This window comes from Lichenostomus cassidix, chromosome 2 (assembly GCF_008360975.1).
Source record: "Lichenostomus cassidix isolate B80296 chromosome 2, HeHo_3.0, whole genome shotgun sequence".
In the NCBI taxonomy this organism is placed as follows: Eukaryota; Metazoa; Chordata; class Aves; order Passeriformes; family Meliphagidae; genus Lichenostomus; species Lichenostomus cassidix.
In genome coordinates this window covers 8,334,995-8,348,062 of record NC_139482.1, presented here as the reverse complement: position 1 = coordinate 8,348,062, position 13,068 = coordinate 8,334,995, and the positions used below count along the sequence as shown (strand labels likewise).

At 36.9% G+C, this 13,068-nt stretch overlaps 1 protein-coding gene across 1 annotated transcript in view; it reads right to left on the bottom strand.

The window, feature by feature from the left end:
* UBE3C (ubiquitin protein ligase E3C) overlaps positions 1–13,068 on the bottom strand; it is a 67,840-nt gene that overhangs the window by 8,139 nt on the left and 46,633 nt on the right. The window contains exon 19 of the mRNA XM_085050279.1: positions 4,280–4,492. Coding sequence (XP_084906405.1) covers positions 4,280–4,492 — 213 coding nt within the window. The remainder of the gene's footprint in view (positions 1–4,279; positions 4,493–13,068) is intronic.

The following is a 13,068-nucleotide window of genomic DNA, read 5'->3' as shown; positions in this document are numbered from 1 at the left end:
AAGGCTAAGCAGGATGCAAAACAGAAGACAGAAAAAAGTAACATTTGGTAAGCATAAAAATAAAGTAAAAGTAATTGCAGGTCGCTTTTCAGTTATTCAGTGTTTTCATGGCATTAAAGGAACTATTGTACAATTCCCACTTAATTTTAAAAGTCAGGAAGGATTGTTGAAGACTTCCTTTTCAAAAAGGCCATAGCACAACTTAATACATCTCAAACGCTGTATCTGCTTCTCTTTCACTTTTATCCATCAGTTGTCGCCACTAGATGGGGCAAGACAATAACCCAGGTTAGCCGGGACAGGCCACACGAGGAAATACAGACCTGTGCCATCCCCTCGGTTTCTATTTTGCACATCTCAGGTCAAACAAACAAACAGCATTTTAACTTGGTTCATAATCAAAATCGCTTGGACTAAAGGCAGTCAAACCACAGATATAATTTAGGTAAGTATTCAGATGATTCAGACAAATTCGATTCCCTACTCACAAAGTATGTCTTCAAAACGAAGGGGAAATACCAAAATGGGACAGAAAAGTGTCATACGAAGATGTAAGACATGTATCTCTTCACAGAATCCCAAAACCTCCAGTGCAATTTCACAAAGCTCTTACAGATGTGTAAGAACTCCGACAAGATGAAAATCTCTTTTCTCATGTGCTCTGATCACTTTTGTTCATATCACCCCTGTAGTTTTTCCCCATTTTGAAAATAAGTAGTCAATAAAAGCTTTTCTTCCTTTCTTTCCCTGTCACCTGCCTTCCAGATGTTCAGGCAGGAGTTTCAGGTAGAAGATTGCATATGAATGCCTAAAAATGCATTTTCTGTAAGTATTATGAGTCTGCCTGAGAAGGCTCAGCCTCAGCTTAATTACTTTGCTGCTGAAAAACCTCTAAAATCATCCACCTAAGCCACTATATCCCAGTAAAGAGGTTGCCAAGACAGAAGCTGTCAAAATTACTTTTAAGGCTTCAAAACCTTTCCCCAAAGAAATCTAAAGGCAAAAAACTCCCCTTTGGTGAGTCAGTGTGTTTTCAGTGACAGCAATGGCATTCACTCTAGTTTAAAAAGCCCAAGAAGTTCTGCACTACACGGGTTTCACAGAAACTGCTGCCACATATATTATACTGCTTCTCTGTACATTTGTGCTTTTACACTTTATTTATGGATCCTTCTGATCACAGTCAACTTCTGATCCATGTCATCTCAAGCATCAGCATTTGAGAAGACTCCCTGGAGTACAATACCCAACATTTCTGAAGGAAGAGGAATGTGCATTTGCATCTCCCTCTTTCCCTGGACAGCCACAAAACTCGCCTTCCTCACTGAAAGAAAAGGAAGGAGGAAGCTCTGAAAAGCTTGAATTTGTTAACCTTACTCTTATTATAGGCCTTTCATAACCATCTCATCTACAAGATAAAAGGAAAAATTAAATCAATATACACAGCTGCTTGAAGGTACCTGTAACTATGTAACTACAGGCTGACCTCCTTTGGAGACTTTGCTACTGGCCACCATTTTCTGCAGGAGACCCAACAGCTGAAATGTAGGCTGGTTATCCCTGCATTAGATAGATCTTTATCAAAAGCTGTTTGGGGCTGGAAGATAAGGTTGATGGCATAGCTCCCCTAATTAGCAGGTCTAATGTGCAAATTATTAAGTACCTTTTTCAACTTCTGGTGAATGCACTTTGACAATAGTTTAATGGGGTCTAAAAGCACATTACAGGATTGGAATCAATACGCTGATAATACAATTTCTACCTTTTACTACTGACAGAGGCAATAGAGCCCCTTTTGAATGTGTCTTTCATTGCACATAATGCTTTTGTGCCACAATTGGTGGATGGACACTGTCATGAGGACAGCTATTTACAATGATAGATTTATGATGCATTTATTGGACACTAATTTATTAAACACTAAAGTGGTTGTTTAGCTGAAAACTAGATATAATGTACATTCCACATGAGTGCAAATTAAGCTCTTTTCCCAAAGTGAATTAGCCTTACCTTGGCACAATCAATTAGTATGCAATGGTTACAAGGCAAATAGCAGACAAAATGTATTTAACCAGCTGAGATTTATTAAAGTAATGAAGTATAAAAACAGACTTGTTGCATTGCAAAGCAGAAGAGAGTGACAAGAACCAGTGGGTTCTGTTGAACTACACTAACATGCAGTGAGCCTCATAAAAAGACAGCTGATACTCCATGGGTAAAATGTTCTCTCTTCAAGTATAAAAATAGCAAACCAGTATCAGAATATTTAGTTTAACTTATATTTCATCTAGTTATTCAGTAACTCATTAATATGTGAAATCTTCCTTTTAAAGTTATGCCAAACAATTACAAATTAGAAGTCTTGATAATAGTAGCCACAGCCCTCAGGGACTTTGAACAAACAAATTAGGCCTCTTGGCAAGAATGCACTTCTTACCACTTTTTGCTGCAGTAGGTAGATCTGGCAACATCTTTTAAATCGGATCTGCTTCTACATTATTTCTGAGCAATTTCCCCTTTCTATGTCCTTTTGTTGAGCTGGGTTCTAACTTGTGTGGCTAATTTTTAAGGACATACCGAGTAGATATATGGAAACCAAAACCTCTTCAGAAAATATTTGCTACTTTTCATTTTAGTTAGATGCTAAACTGGATTTGGGTTAACTGTGACCAACAAAGCTATTACTTCAAGCGCAGCTAAATAAATGGTTTTAGAATTAAGGTTTTCCCCATATTGTTGAAAATCCCAGGTAATATTGCCATTTTGGGTGCCTTGCACCCCAGAACCCAAACTCTGGATGCTACAGACCTCAGTTCAGTATCAGCCACTTAGAGCACATGGTATCACAGAGCAGGCACTCCAAATATGTGCTTTTGGGTACATCTCTGTTATGTCTTTAGCTCAAGTTTTTGAGTGTTTTTCTAAAGACAGCACATGTCAGATGGTTTCATACAGAGAGTGTAATACAAGGAGGAAAATGGCATGTGGAACGAGTTTAATATTAACCATTACTTATATCAGGCAACTCTTGACTTTCCCCTTCAGTATGCTTTAGGAACCCCAAATCTGAGGATATTATTTTAAAATTTAATGGAATCCAGATTTTAGGATCTTCCAAAATACAGGAAACGGATGACAGAAGAGTGAGATAAAATCCAAGCCTGACGCTGTTCAAGCAGAAGTCTTGGCCATCAAACTTGCTATGACTTAAGCAGCAGTAGAGAATTCAAGGTAACAATTTCCAGGGCAGGTTCCTGCATCCCAGTGGTGCTGCTGCATTGGGGATGTGCACAGTGCCTGGCTCCCCTGACCAGCAAACCCCAGAGAACTGCTCAACTCCCACTTCTGGAGTCTCTGTTTCTTCCTCAGGAGAGGAAGACATTCAGACACTGCTGCACATCACAAAGTGATCAGGTCTACTTTTTTCGTCCAATTATATGCTATAATCAAGTGTAAGTTTTAAGTCCTCAACTTTAAATCCTCAAAAATGAAAGAGGAAGCATGACAAAAGACTCCCTAGGAGGTTACCTGCATTAGCACACTAAGGCAGGCTTTTAACACTCTAGTGACATTTATTTTCTACTATGAGTGATCTTTAGCACACACAACAGAGCAAATAAAAGATATAATCAAATTATATGGTGCAACTATGTTAAAAACTTGGACTTAAGGACCTAACTGCTTTTCAGAAGCATTGAACACCATTTATGCCCTCTGATGAATCTGGTGTCTCAACCCTTTAAAAAAAGGTGCAGGGGCGTAAAAAAAAAAAATTAAGGTCAGTCAAAACTTCGGGCTCTTTATGTTGAAAATTGTAGTAAAAGAGACAATGCTTATCTCACAATAAAGGGTCTTCACAATCATTATTATTTAAAATCTCTCTGACTGCTAACTATAATTCCAAACCCAGGTAGTACTTTTGCAGCTTATACCTCATCTAAATTTTGCAATTATTACAAGTGCAATTGAAGAAACAACATATTTTTGTTCAAGAAACATTCTCAGGCAGTAGAACTTCATATGTATGACTGTTAGAAAATAATCACTGTAGTTTACTACTTAAAAGATTAGACCTTTAAGTCATCATCGAAAGTTATATTTTGTTAAGTACACAGTTAGTTACTCTCTACTCTAAATACTGAGTCAGAATCCCAACTGATGCCTCAGAGCACCTTTAACAGTTGTTTCCTATCACATTTAAATTAAAAAAATAATTAGTGAGGATAGTAATGATTCATCAGTCATAGGTAAAAGAAAAAAAATTTAAAGCCATTCTTACCTGTGCTTCCCCAAAGTCATTATTTACCACGGTGAAGTTTAGTCCAAGTTCTTCCACATCTCCTTCATAGCTCTTGAGAAAAAGCAAATTTCTGTACATTTCTGGATCTAGTGAAGCTAAATGATGGATGTCAACATCAGCACTTGTCCCTAATAACTTTGAGAGGAAAAAACTAGCAAATGGTAGCTCCACCAGCATATTTTCATAAAGAGCCTGAAAAATAAAGCAATTAAAAGCACATTAGACTTTAGCGTTGTACATGCAGGAATTGAGAAGGCTATTGTCTGTTTCTCAACTTTTGAGTAATTCTGTCTTTATTTGGTGCCTGAATTGGTTCTTCTTGTATGGAAATAGCTCAGATATTGTATAAATTTAATAATATTAATCCAAAATTTGAAATATGCGTATTCTTACAAAATCCCAAGGTCCCAAATCTCACAAATTACTTACGTTGTGATTCAAAATGTAAGGTCATTGTTTACCTGTCATTACTCTTGTACAAATTGCACAGATTTTCAAGAAAAGCAAGGTTTGCTAAAGGACAGTGTGACTGCATCAAGAATGTCTTCCAAAAAAAGTTAACATCTCAACTTCCATTAGCACAATCACAAGCAGTATTTTTCCATTCATATCAATCACTACATGTAAAACTGCCACCCCCCTCATCCCCTTAAAAATAACTCTGTAAATCCAGTACATTTTAAACTCATAAAAACTACCTCATGCATGTTATACAAGCTCATTGCTGCACATTTCTAGTGAGTTCTGCTGCTCTAATGCCACAATCATCCTCATCTCCAAGCCAAGAGTTTACCAGTTCTGACTGTTTCACAGCTCCAGTCCTTTCTGTGCCTGACACTGCTACAGATGTCAAAAAATTGCTGAACCAAACATGTACCTGACCCAAATTTGCAGCACTCATGAAGATGTATTTTGACATAAACTCAAAGTATACTCAAGAATTTTCAAACTCCAGCAATTTAATTCTAGGTTGGCCTACTGTATGAGCACATTTCCACATAATATTAGTGAAATATCTCTGTATTATTTTTCATTAAGTCAGTAACAACCTCTTGATTGGAAGGAAGAAGTACTTATGGTAGCTCTCAGAAGAATGAGAGGTGTAAACTTCAGAGCAATTTTGACTGAAGGACCACAAACACCCATTCCCGGTACATGCTGCCTTTCTCATTGCCCAGTCTGTTTGCCACATCAGCGACTCTATCAATGACAACCAAAGCTTTACAGATCATCAATATCACTGCCAGGCTGATCACAAAAGGCATCACCAACCTAACGTCGTTGGAACATCATTGTTTGTTCCCTTTCAGCTCTCCAAGAGCAGCACTTTGTCGTTAAGACTTAATTCCTCCATAATCTGCTGAGAACTTAGAAAAGGAATCCCACCAAGGGGAAAAAAATGGAGAAAAGAAGAATAAATGTAGCTCTAATCACTCAGTGATATTCCAACAAAGACGTTAAGAAAAATATACACAATTCCTTAAACTTTTGAAAGAACATTTTTCTATGAGGTGAGTTAGACCTTGCAAAAAACCTGAGAGTAACGAGTTCAAAGCCAAAGGGTGCATTATATTTAGAGCCATATGATTTATTCAAGGTGTAGAAGTCAAAATCCTCATTTGTATAGTTGACTTTAAAAGCAAACTAGAGGGATAAATCATTAATTTGCAATGTGTAAGGTCAGTGTTTGCTGTTCCTGCATTAGTAACAATAAAGCTATTGTAATTCCTTAAATATATCAAAGCTACCCGAATTTAAAATGGAATTCCATCTATGACTCTTAAAATGTAAATGCAGAGGTGTAATTTTTTACACAAGGCAGGTTTAGGCCTTTAGAGCATTTAATATACAAGGACTAATAAATGATAGCACTAAAAACTATGATCACATCAGCTAAATGGATTATAAATTAAATTTCCATAATGTATGCAACTGAAATACAAATGTAGACATAAATCAAGGTATTTTCTAAACACAGGTTAATTACACAAATTCAAAACCTGTCTATTTTTTATGCAAAATAATCCACTTAGCATTTTTCAAACTGGTCTTAAGTCTTCACCACTTGCAACACTTGATCCTAGAAGCCTATCAATAATTCCTTGTCAGGAAAAAACAGCAATAGGTATATTGAAGAAACTTGTATGTTATTTTTCAAGTGTCTGTCTTTTATGAGTGTTTATTGCCAGAAATTGTGCCAAAATGATTTGAAATAAAAAGGATTAATTATGGTAGAAGCTTTTTAATATAAGTGAGTGCAGCTGCAATGCAATTAATGCAAATTGTGATGCTATCAGGAAAATAAATGTGAACAACATCACTGGCTATTTCTGTTTGCTGCCAAATAACTTCAGTAATTTACTACATTAAGAATCAATAAAAAAATAATGCATTTCAAATGCATCACTATTAATCTTCAGGTAGTTCCAAAGTGAACATTTATAACTTCATCTAAAAACTATATAAAGCATTTTTAAATAAACTAAATTGTGCAACCTGAGAGTAACTTTAATTACTCCTTCTCTTAGCTAAGTGATTGCAATATTCAAAACAAAGTATTTTTGGAAAGAAGACAAACAGTTGTGTTTTAATTAGTTTGAAAGTCAAGCTATCCTAATAAAGTTTAATAAAAAATGCACTTAAACGCTGGTGAATAAAGTCATGATTAACTTTGGTTTTGTTTCAAAGAGGTGAATTCCACCATTACAGCACTGTGCAGAGATGCTGAGAAATGCTGTGTACAAAATGACTAAATAAACTGAAACTTTATTTTTTGGATTCCACCTAACTTTTGTTTCTAATTCAGCATAAACTGATCAAACCACCTGCTGCTGCTGGAAGATGTGATTCCACACATTCCTGCCAGGATGGTGAAACCAATCAGCTGCTGATTCACCTGGGTTTGTTTGCAAGTAGAGCAAGGGCACAGTAGAGGCTACACGATCATTACAACCTGAGTAAGGTTCAAAAAGTGCAGATTATTTGTGCTGTGCTTTGTTTGGGCTGTGGGTTTTGGGTTTGCAGGGTGGGTGGGTGCTGGTGGCCACAACATGGACACTGAATTTTCTCTCAAATCAGAGTAAGATCCAGCTCACAGCCATGGCTGAAACAGGGTGGGAACAGCAGGACCATTTGTTTCACCAGGAGCACAACCTTCAAGCTGCCAGCTGCCCATGGAAGTCCATCCTAATGGGTATTTTTCTAACTAAAGCCAATCTAATGGCCAAGAGGGAGACTTCCCTCCAGCCTTCTTTTTCCATGTTGAACTGCCTTGGGGAGCTCTAAGTTATCCTGTTTTAAGCTTAGTTTTTTGCCTGTTTGAAGTCTGACCCAGCTTTCTGCAACACCAACACAAAGGAGGCAGGAGCCCAGCATCAGTGACAGGAAGGGAATGGTGACCATATCTTACAGAGCAAACCAGCTGCCAGATTGATTAGCTGCAGTATGGAGCTGCATCATTATGATGTACTTATATATGTGCTTTAATACAATATAAGGTCATGCTCTCCCCACAGTCCTCTTTCCTCCTCTCACAGCCAGTGAGCAACAACACTGATGGAAGAAGCTGGCTTGCTCTTGGGCAGAGATACCTGCTTCTGTTTGGCTAAACGAGAGCTTCTTGTTCATACGCTGTTTCAAGAGACCAAAGCCAGCAAGTTTGACCAATACATATTTTGAAACTAATCTCAAACCTCAAGTACTCTCACCCTTTGGCAAGTTTCCTGTAACTCTGATGGTATTCACTGATCAGACCAATGCCTTTCCACGATGAATTCTGACAGGTCCCATTCTCAGCTTTCCCACCTGAGCCCCTGACCCATTGTCTCTACCCTGCAGCCCATAAGCTGCAGTAAGCCTGCATAAAGCAAAATATCCAGATGAGAAGCCATGAGAGGAGCAACTGGTGATCACATATGGCATCAATCTTCTGGTTTCTACCATTTAGATGTGGGGAACAACACAAACACCTCAAAAGAGCCTGTAAACCTCTGCCTCCTTGAAAGGCTGCAGTATTAACAATTCCAGCTGGACAGAAGTGCAGTTTGCAGGTACAACCCTGGGGCAAGAAACTGATCTGAAGCAGAGACAGGGATGTTCACATGAAGGCCAAACCCACAAGCTCTGTAATGCTCATAGGGTGACACAACCCCAAGTAGCTAAAAGGTTATGTCTACTAAAAAGGCCAGCCTGGATTTCCCAGCACTACTTCAGACTCATGTACATTAGGGATGGTCTTTAGGTAAAGCTGACATCTCTAGATATCAAAAAAGGTAACTTAAAAGCTTCTGAAATGACTAAACAAAAAATTCGTATTTCAGTAACCAATTATTTTTAGTATTCCCCAACACAATGTTCTCCCAGTTGTCAACCTTTTTCTATTTTCTGAAGAGATGGTTAAAATAACTTTTTTTTCCTGGTTAAAAGGCCAAGAGAAATTATTTCACTATAGAAAAAGTAGTATTCAGTAAAAGAACTTCACACACCTCTCCCCCACCTTGTGTGTGAACACCTGCAGAACACACCAGAATATTAAAACCAACCAAAGTAACAGAAAGCCTACTTTGGTTAATAAGTTTTCCCTTCAAATGCAGTCTGAAGTCTGTTGCTCCTCTTTTAAATAATCTTAGCTACCTGTGATTACAGTATAGTTTGGCAGTGATTGATTGTAACAGGTACTGGCCTTTACTCAGGTCAGTGCCACAGATCACAATCTGGGCATTCAAAGTGATGAAAAATATGATGTTCAGATACTTATGAATCTACTGAATGCATTCACTAAACATCTGTGATGTGACCAAGAAACAATTCTTTAAGGCAAGAACCTTTCAGAATACAGGCATGCAATTAGTAGCTGTAATGTGTTCTGGAAGAAGGAGCTGGGCTGGAAGGACAGCTGTACCCAGTCTGTGGTGACAAAGGGAGAAGGATGACAGATCTCTGGACAACAAGGACTTTTCTTCATTCAGCAAAATAAGAATAATGCCTGACTGGGACTACACATGGTACCTATCCCAATATCAATTAAGTACAGCGTAGTCACACAAGGTATTGTACAGACATGAGCGCAAAATTTACGAAATTGCTCCTCAGAAAGGAAGCATTTCATGCCATGTTTTAAATTTGGACAAAAAGTAAGCTATTATGGTCATTTCAGCCAAATTAGCTATACACAGTAGAGGTTACAGGAGCACTAGAACATGCTGAATAACGTTCCCATTGTGTAAACAAATTAACAGATGAACTGATTACACTTCTCTCCCTCTGAGGCAGCTCTAGTGCCTTTACTTCACTTTCAGGTCTGCAACTAATTGTCTCATTTTTTATTTCAACTAAAATCTCTCTTAAGAAAAATAATCAGTCGCTGTTTCTACTTCCCATTAATCCTTTAGAACCCAGAACTGTATTTTAAAGCATAAACAATGCTAAAGTCATATCCCTAGAAAGAGGCATGGCTTTTGGGGTTGAAGCTGTAAATGACTGGGCTTAAATTCAGTTCTTTCCATAATCAGCCCCTAAGACCATAACCCCTTCTATTTCAGTAATTTAAAACAGTTACTATTAAATAATACTTAGCACTTACAGAGTGCAATAGATCTTCAAAGCTGTACAGAACCATTAATAAAAATGATCGAAAAATAGCAAAACCATTAGAACTTCCTTCTACCTTATTATTTATATCCTAGAAATATCACACTCACAAAGCCTTTGGGGGCAGCAAAGCCTTTTCAACCCTAATGAAAAAGATTACACTGAAAATTTAAGTTAAATTAAAATTAACATGTACTTGTATTTTTGAAGCGTTGTTAGAACTAACAGTTAGTAATCTCTAGATAAAATAACTTCCTGAAGACATGCTAAATAATGTGCTTTAAAGTCAGCAAACCCCAAATGATATTGTTTCTAATGCCAACATGGTAAAATAAAATTCATTCTCTCAGGTGTGTGTCACAATGCAATGTGTCCTGTTACCTGGGAGCTCTAAGTCACTCTTTCCAGGCCTCTGAGCTCTACAGTAGGAGATGTCTAGATGCATTTGTATCAGCATAGTAATGGAAAATCTGGTGCATTATCTTCCCTGTATTACGGTGAAAATTCGTAGCTCACATAGTTCTGTCTTTTAAAAAACAGGAGTCTAAAATTCCACAGCTTGATGCCTGTAATTAGGCTTCTGTGAGCTTTATTAATAGCCCTTGCTGCAGTGCTAATATCATCAGATATCAGATTTTAATTTTTTTTTTTGGAAAAAAGCTTTTTAAAATTGGTTTTACTTCAGATTTCCTACTCAGTGGGACTCTGAAGGTCAGTTAAGTGCATTTGGGGTGGTAAGACTCAAGCATGAAGGACCTGCCTGTCACAGATGCTGCAGTCAGTGCAAATCCCTGAAACCCATGACAGGGGTGTGGCAGCACAGACCAAATTCCTCACTCATGAACACAGGCCCAGAAAAATGTAAGGATCCATTCCCAAAAACTTCACTGGATCATATCAAGTGTAACGACCTTGAGTTAATTTTGAATTTTAAAATGGGAAGTCATGCTAGTATTTTTATTCTAGGAATCTGGGTTTTATTAAATTTAATTACAATAATGTTTTTTACCAAAACAGAGTGCTTCAGAAATGCCAGCACTTGCAGAAAACTATCATTTCATCAACCTGATACTTTCTTTGTCATTTAATAGGAACAGTTCTCTCTGTAACTTATGCCATAAATATGATATTAATTGCTGTCAATTTCATTTGGGGGGTTTTAAGGGATGAGAGAGGAAAGCACTATAGATACCTGTGGATGCACTGGATAAGTGATAGTTATCATTCATTACTGAAGTTCCAGTAAAGGCTTAATAGATTTTTCTCCTCTCAAATTCAAATTAGGAAGAACTGAGGACAAAAGGAAGATTTCTCCTCCTTGTTTAAGTTTAATCTTCTGACATACTGAAAACATTTCTATGTAACTAACCTCTGGATATGCTTCTAAGATAAATCTGTATTTTAATAGCAGTGAAACTAGTAATTTTTTAAGTTCAAACAGAATTAAGAATTTCAGTAAATATTCCAAACTTAATTGACTGAAATGGATGTAGGTGTTCCCAACTGTGAAAAAAGATCAGGATACCATTACCACATACTCTGTTTATTTATTCCCTGTCTAGGAACCTGATTTAGAGGCAATAAAATGCAATCAGTACACAAACCAGAAGCAGGAATCATCTGCTAATGGAACTTTTAATTGAGGAGTGACCACTGACATGAGGTAATTCTTTCCATGCAGAACTCCTTGCAGAGACCTCTATGCACTTTGTCACGGTAAACAATCACTAACATATGCATTAAAGAAAATTTAAATACATTATGACCCAATAAATATCACAATCCATCAATAAACACTTTTCCTTCCTAAAGATTTAGAGTGAAAATACCACATTTCAGTAGTCTTTTAGCACTAGACATATATTTACAAGGTTACTACTAACATAGCTATTTGTAATCAAAAGATAATTGGTTTTGTTAAATGCAGCAGTACACAAAGGAATTGTCAAGCTGAATAACTGTGTCAGAAAATAGATAAGTTTACATTTGCATTCATAAATCATGAAATAACTTCCACAAGGTATCAATTCTGCTCTTAGGATTGTGTTTCCGCACTGTCAGTGTGTAATTAAAGAACCATGCCACTTTCCACACTAAATTCCTGTTTTGATTCCGTATCAGATGATTCAGGATTTTCTGAGACAAATGATCATCAGCTAACTTGCTTTTAAGCAAAATGCTGAATCTACAAAATCATGTGCTGGTAACTGAAATTAATAAAACAAAGAGTTTATACCAACTACCTCCTCTTTGCATCAGTATCACCAATCCCATACCTACCTTCACAGGTATTAGTAGGATCAACTGAGGCTGCAGCACCAATCTATTAAGGGTGTACTGACTTAAGCCATGCCAAAGTGGGTCTAATTAAGTGAACAATAAGAAAAGGGAAAGGGCAGCCTAAAAATGACAAGGAAAAAAAATCTCACCCTTCAACAGTCAGAGTGGCAGTGCAGTGCTTGACACACCATCCTACCAAATAATCAAGTATGTGAAACTCAGTTCTCATTGTCCAGTTTTCTTGCTTTGTCTTCTCTCTATAAGCTTTTGGTGCACAAAGGGAACTCTAATACGTTATTAGAAATATTTCCTTGAATGTTTTAACTCTGTATGTGCAGCTTATTTATCATTTAAGAGTTTAGATCTTTCTGTGAAAAGACTCCCCTGATTCAATACTTCTTAGATGTGACCCAAGGATGATTAAGAACTACTTTAGCTTTTCTGCAGAATGAATTCTATACACACTGCTCATGTTAGAATTGTACCTTCCAGACAGGCATAACATCTCACAGCTCTATTTCAAAGGTTCCAACAGTAACCATAAAGTACACTCTCTAAGATACAGAAAAAAATGCCTAATCAGTAATTAGGTCCCACATTCACTTGTAGGGTAAAAAAAATCTGTATTTGATCTACTATTACTCTTCTAAAGCTTCACTTTACCCAAGGACCTATTTGATAATGCTTTTTTTTTTCAATTTTATATATATATATTCAATTACATATATATTTAACAACATTTAGATATGTGCAAAGAACAGCCTGTTAGATCTTAAATCAGTACAGTAACCTATAAAAAGTCACAGGAAAATAAACAATTTTTACTTTCATCACTATAATATCCACAAGTCCATGCAAATTACTGACCTCCTGTATACTATTAAATATTAATGATCAAA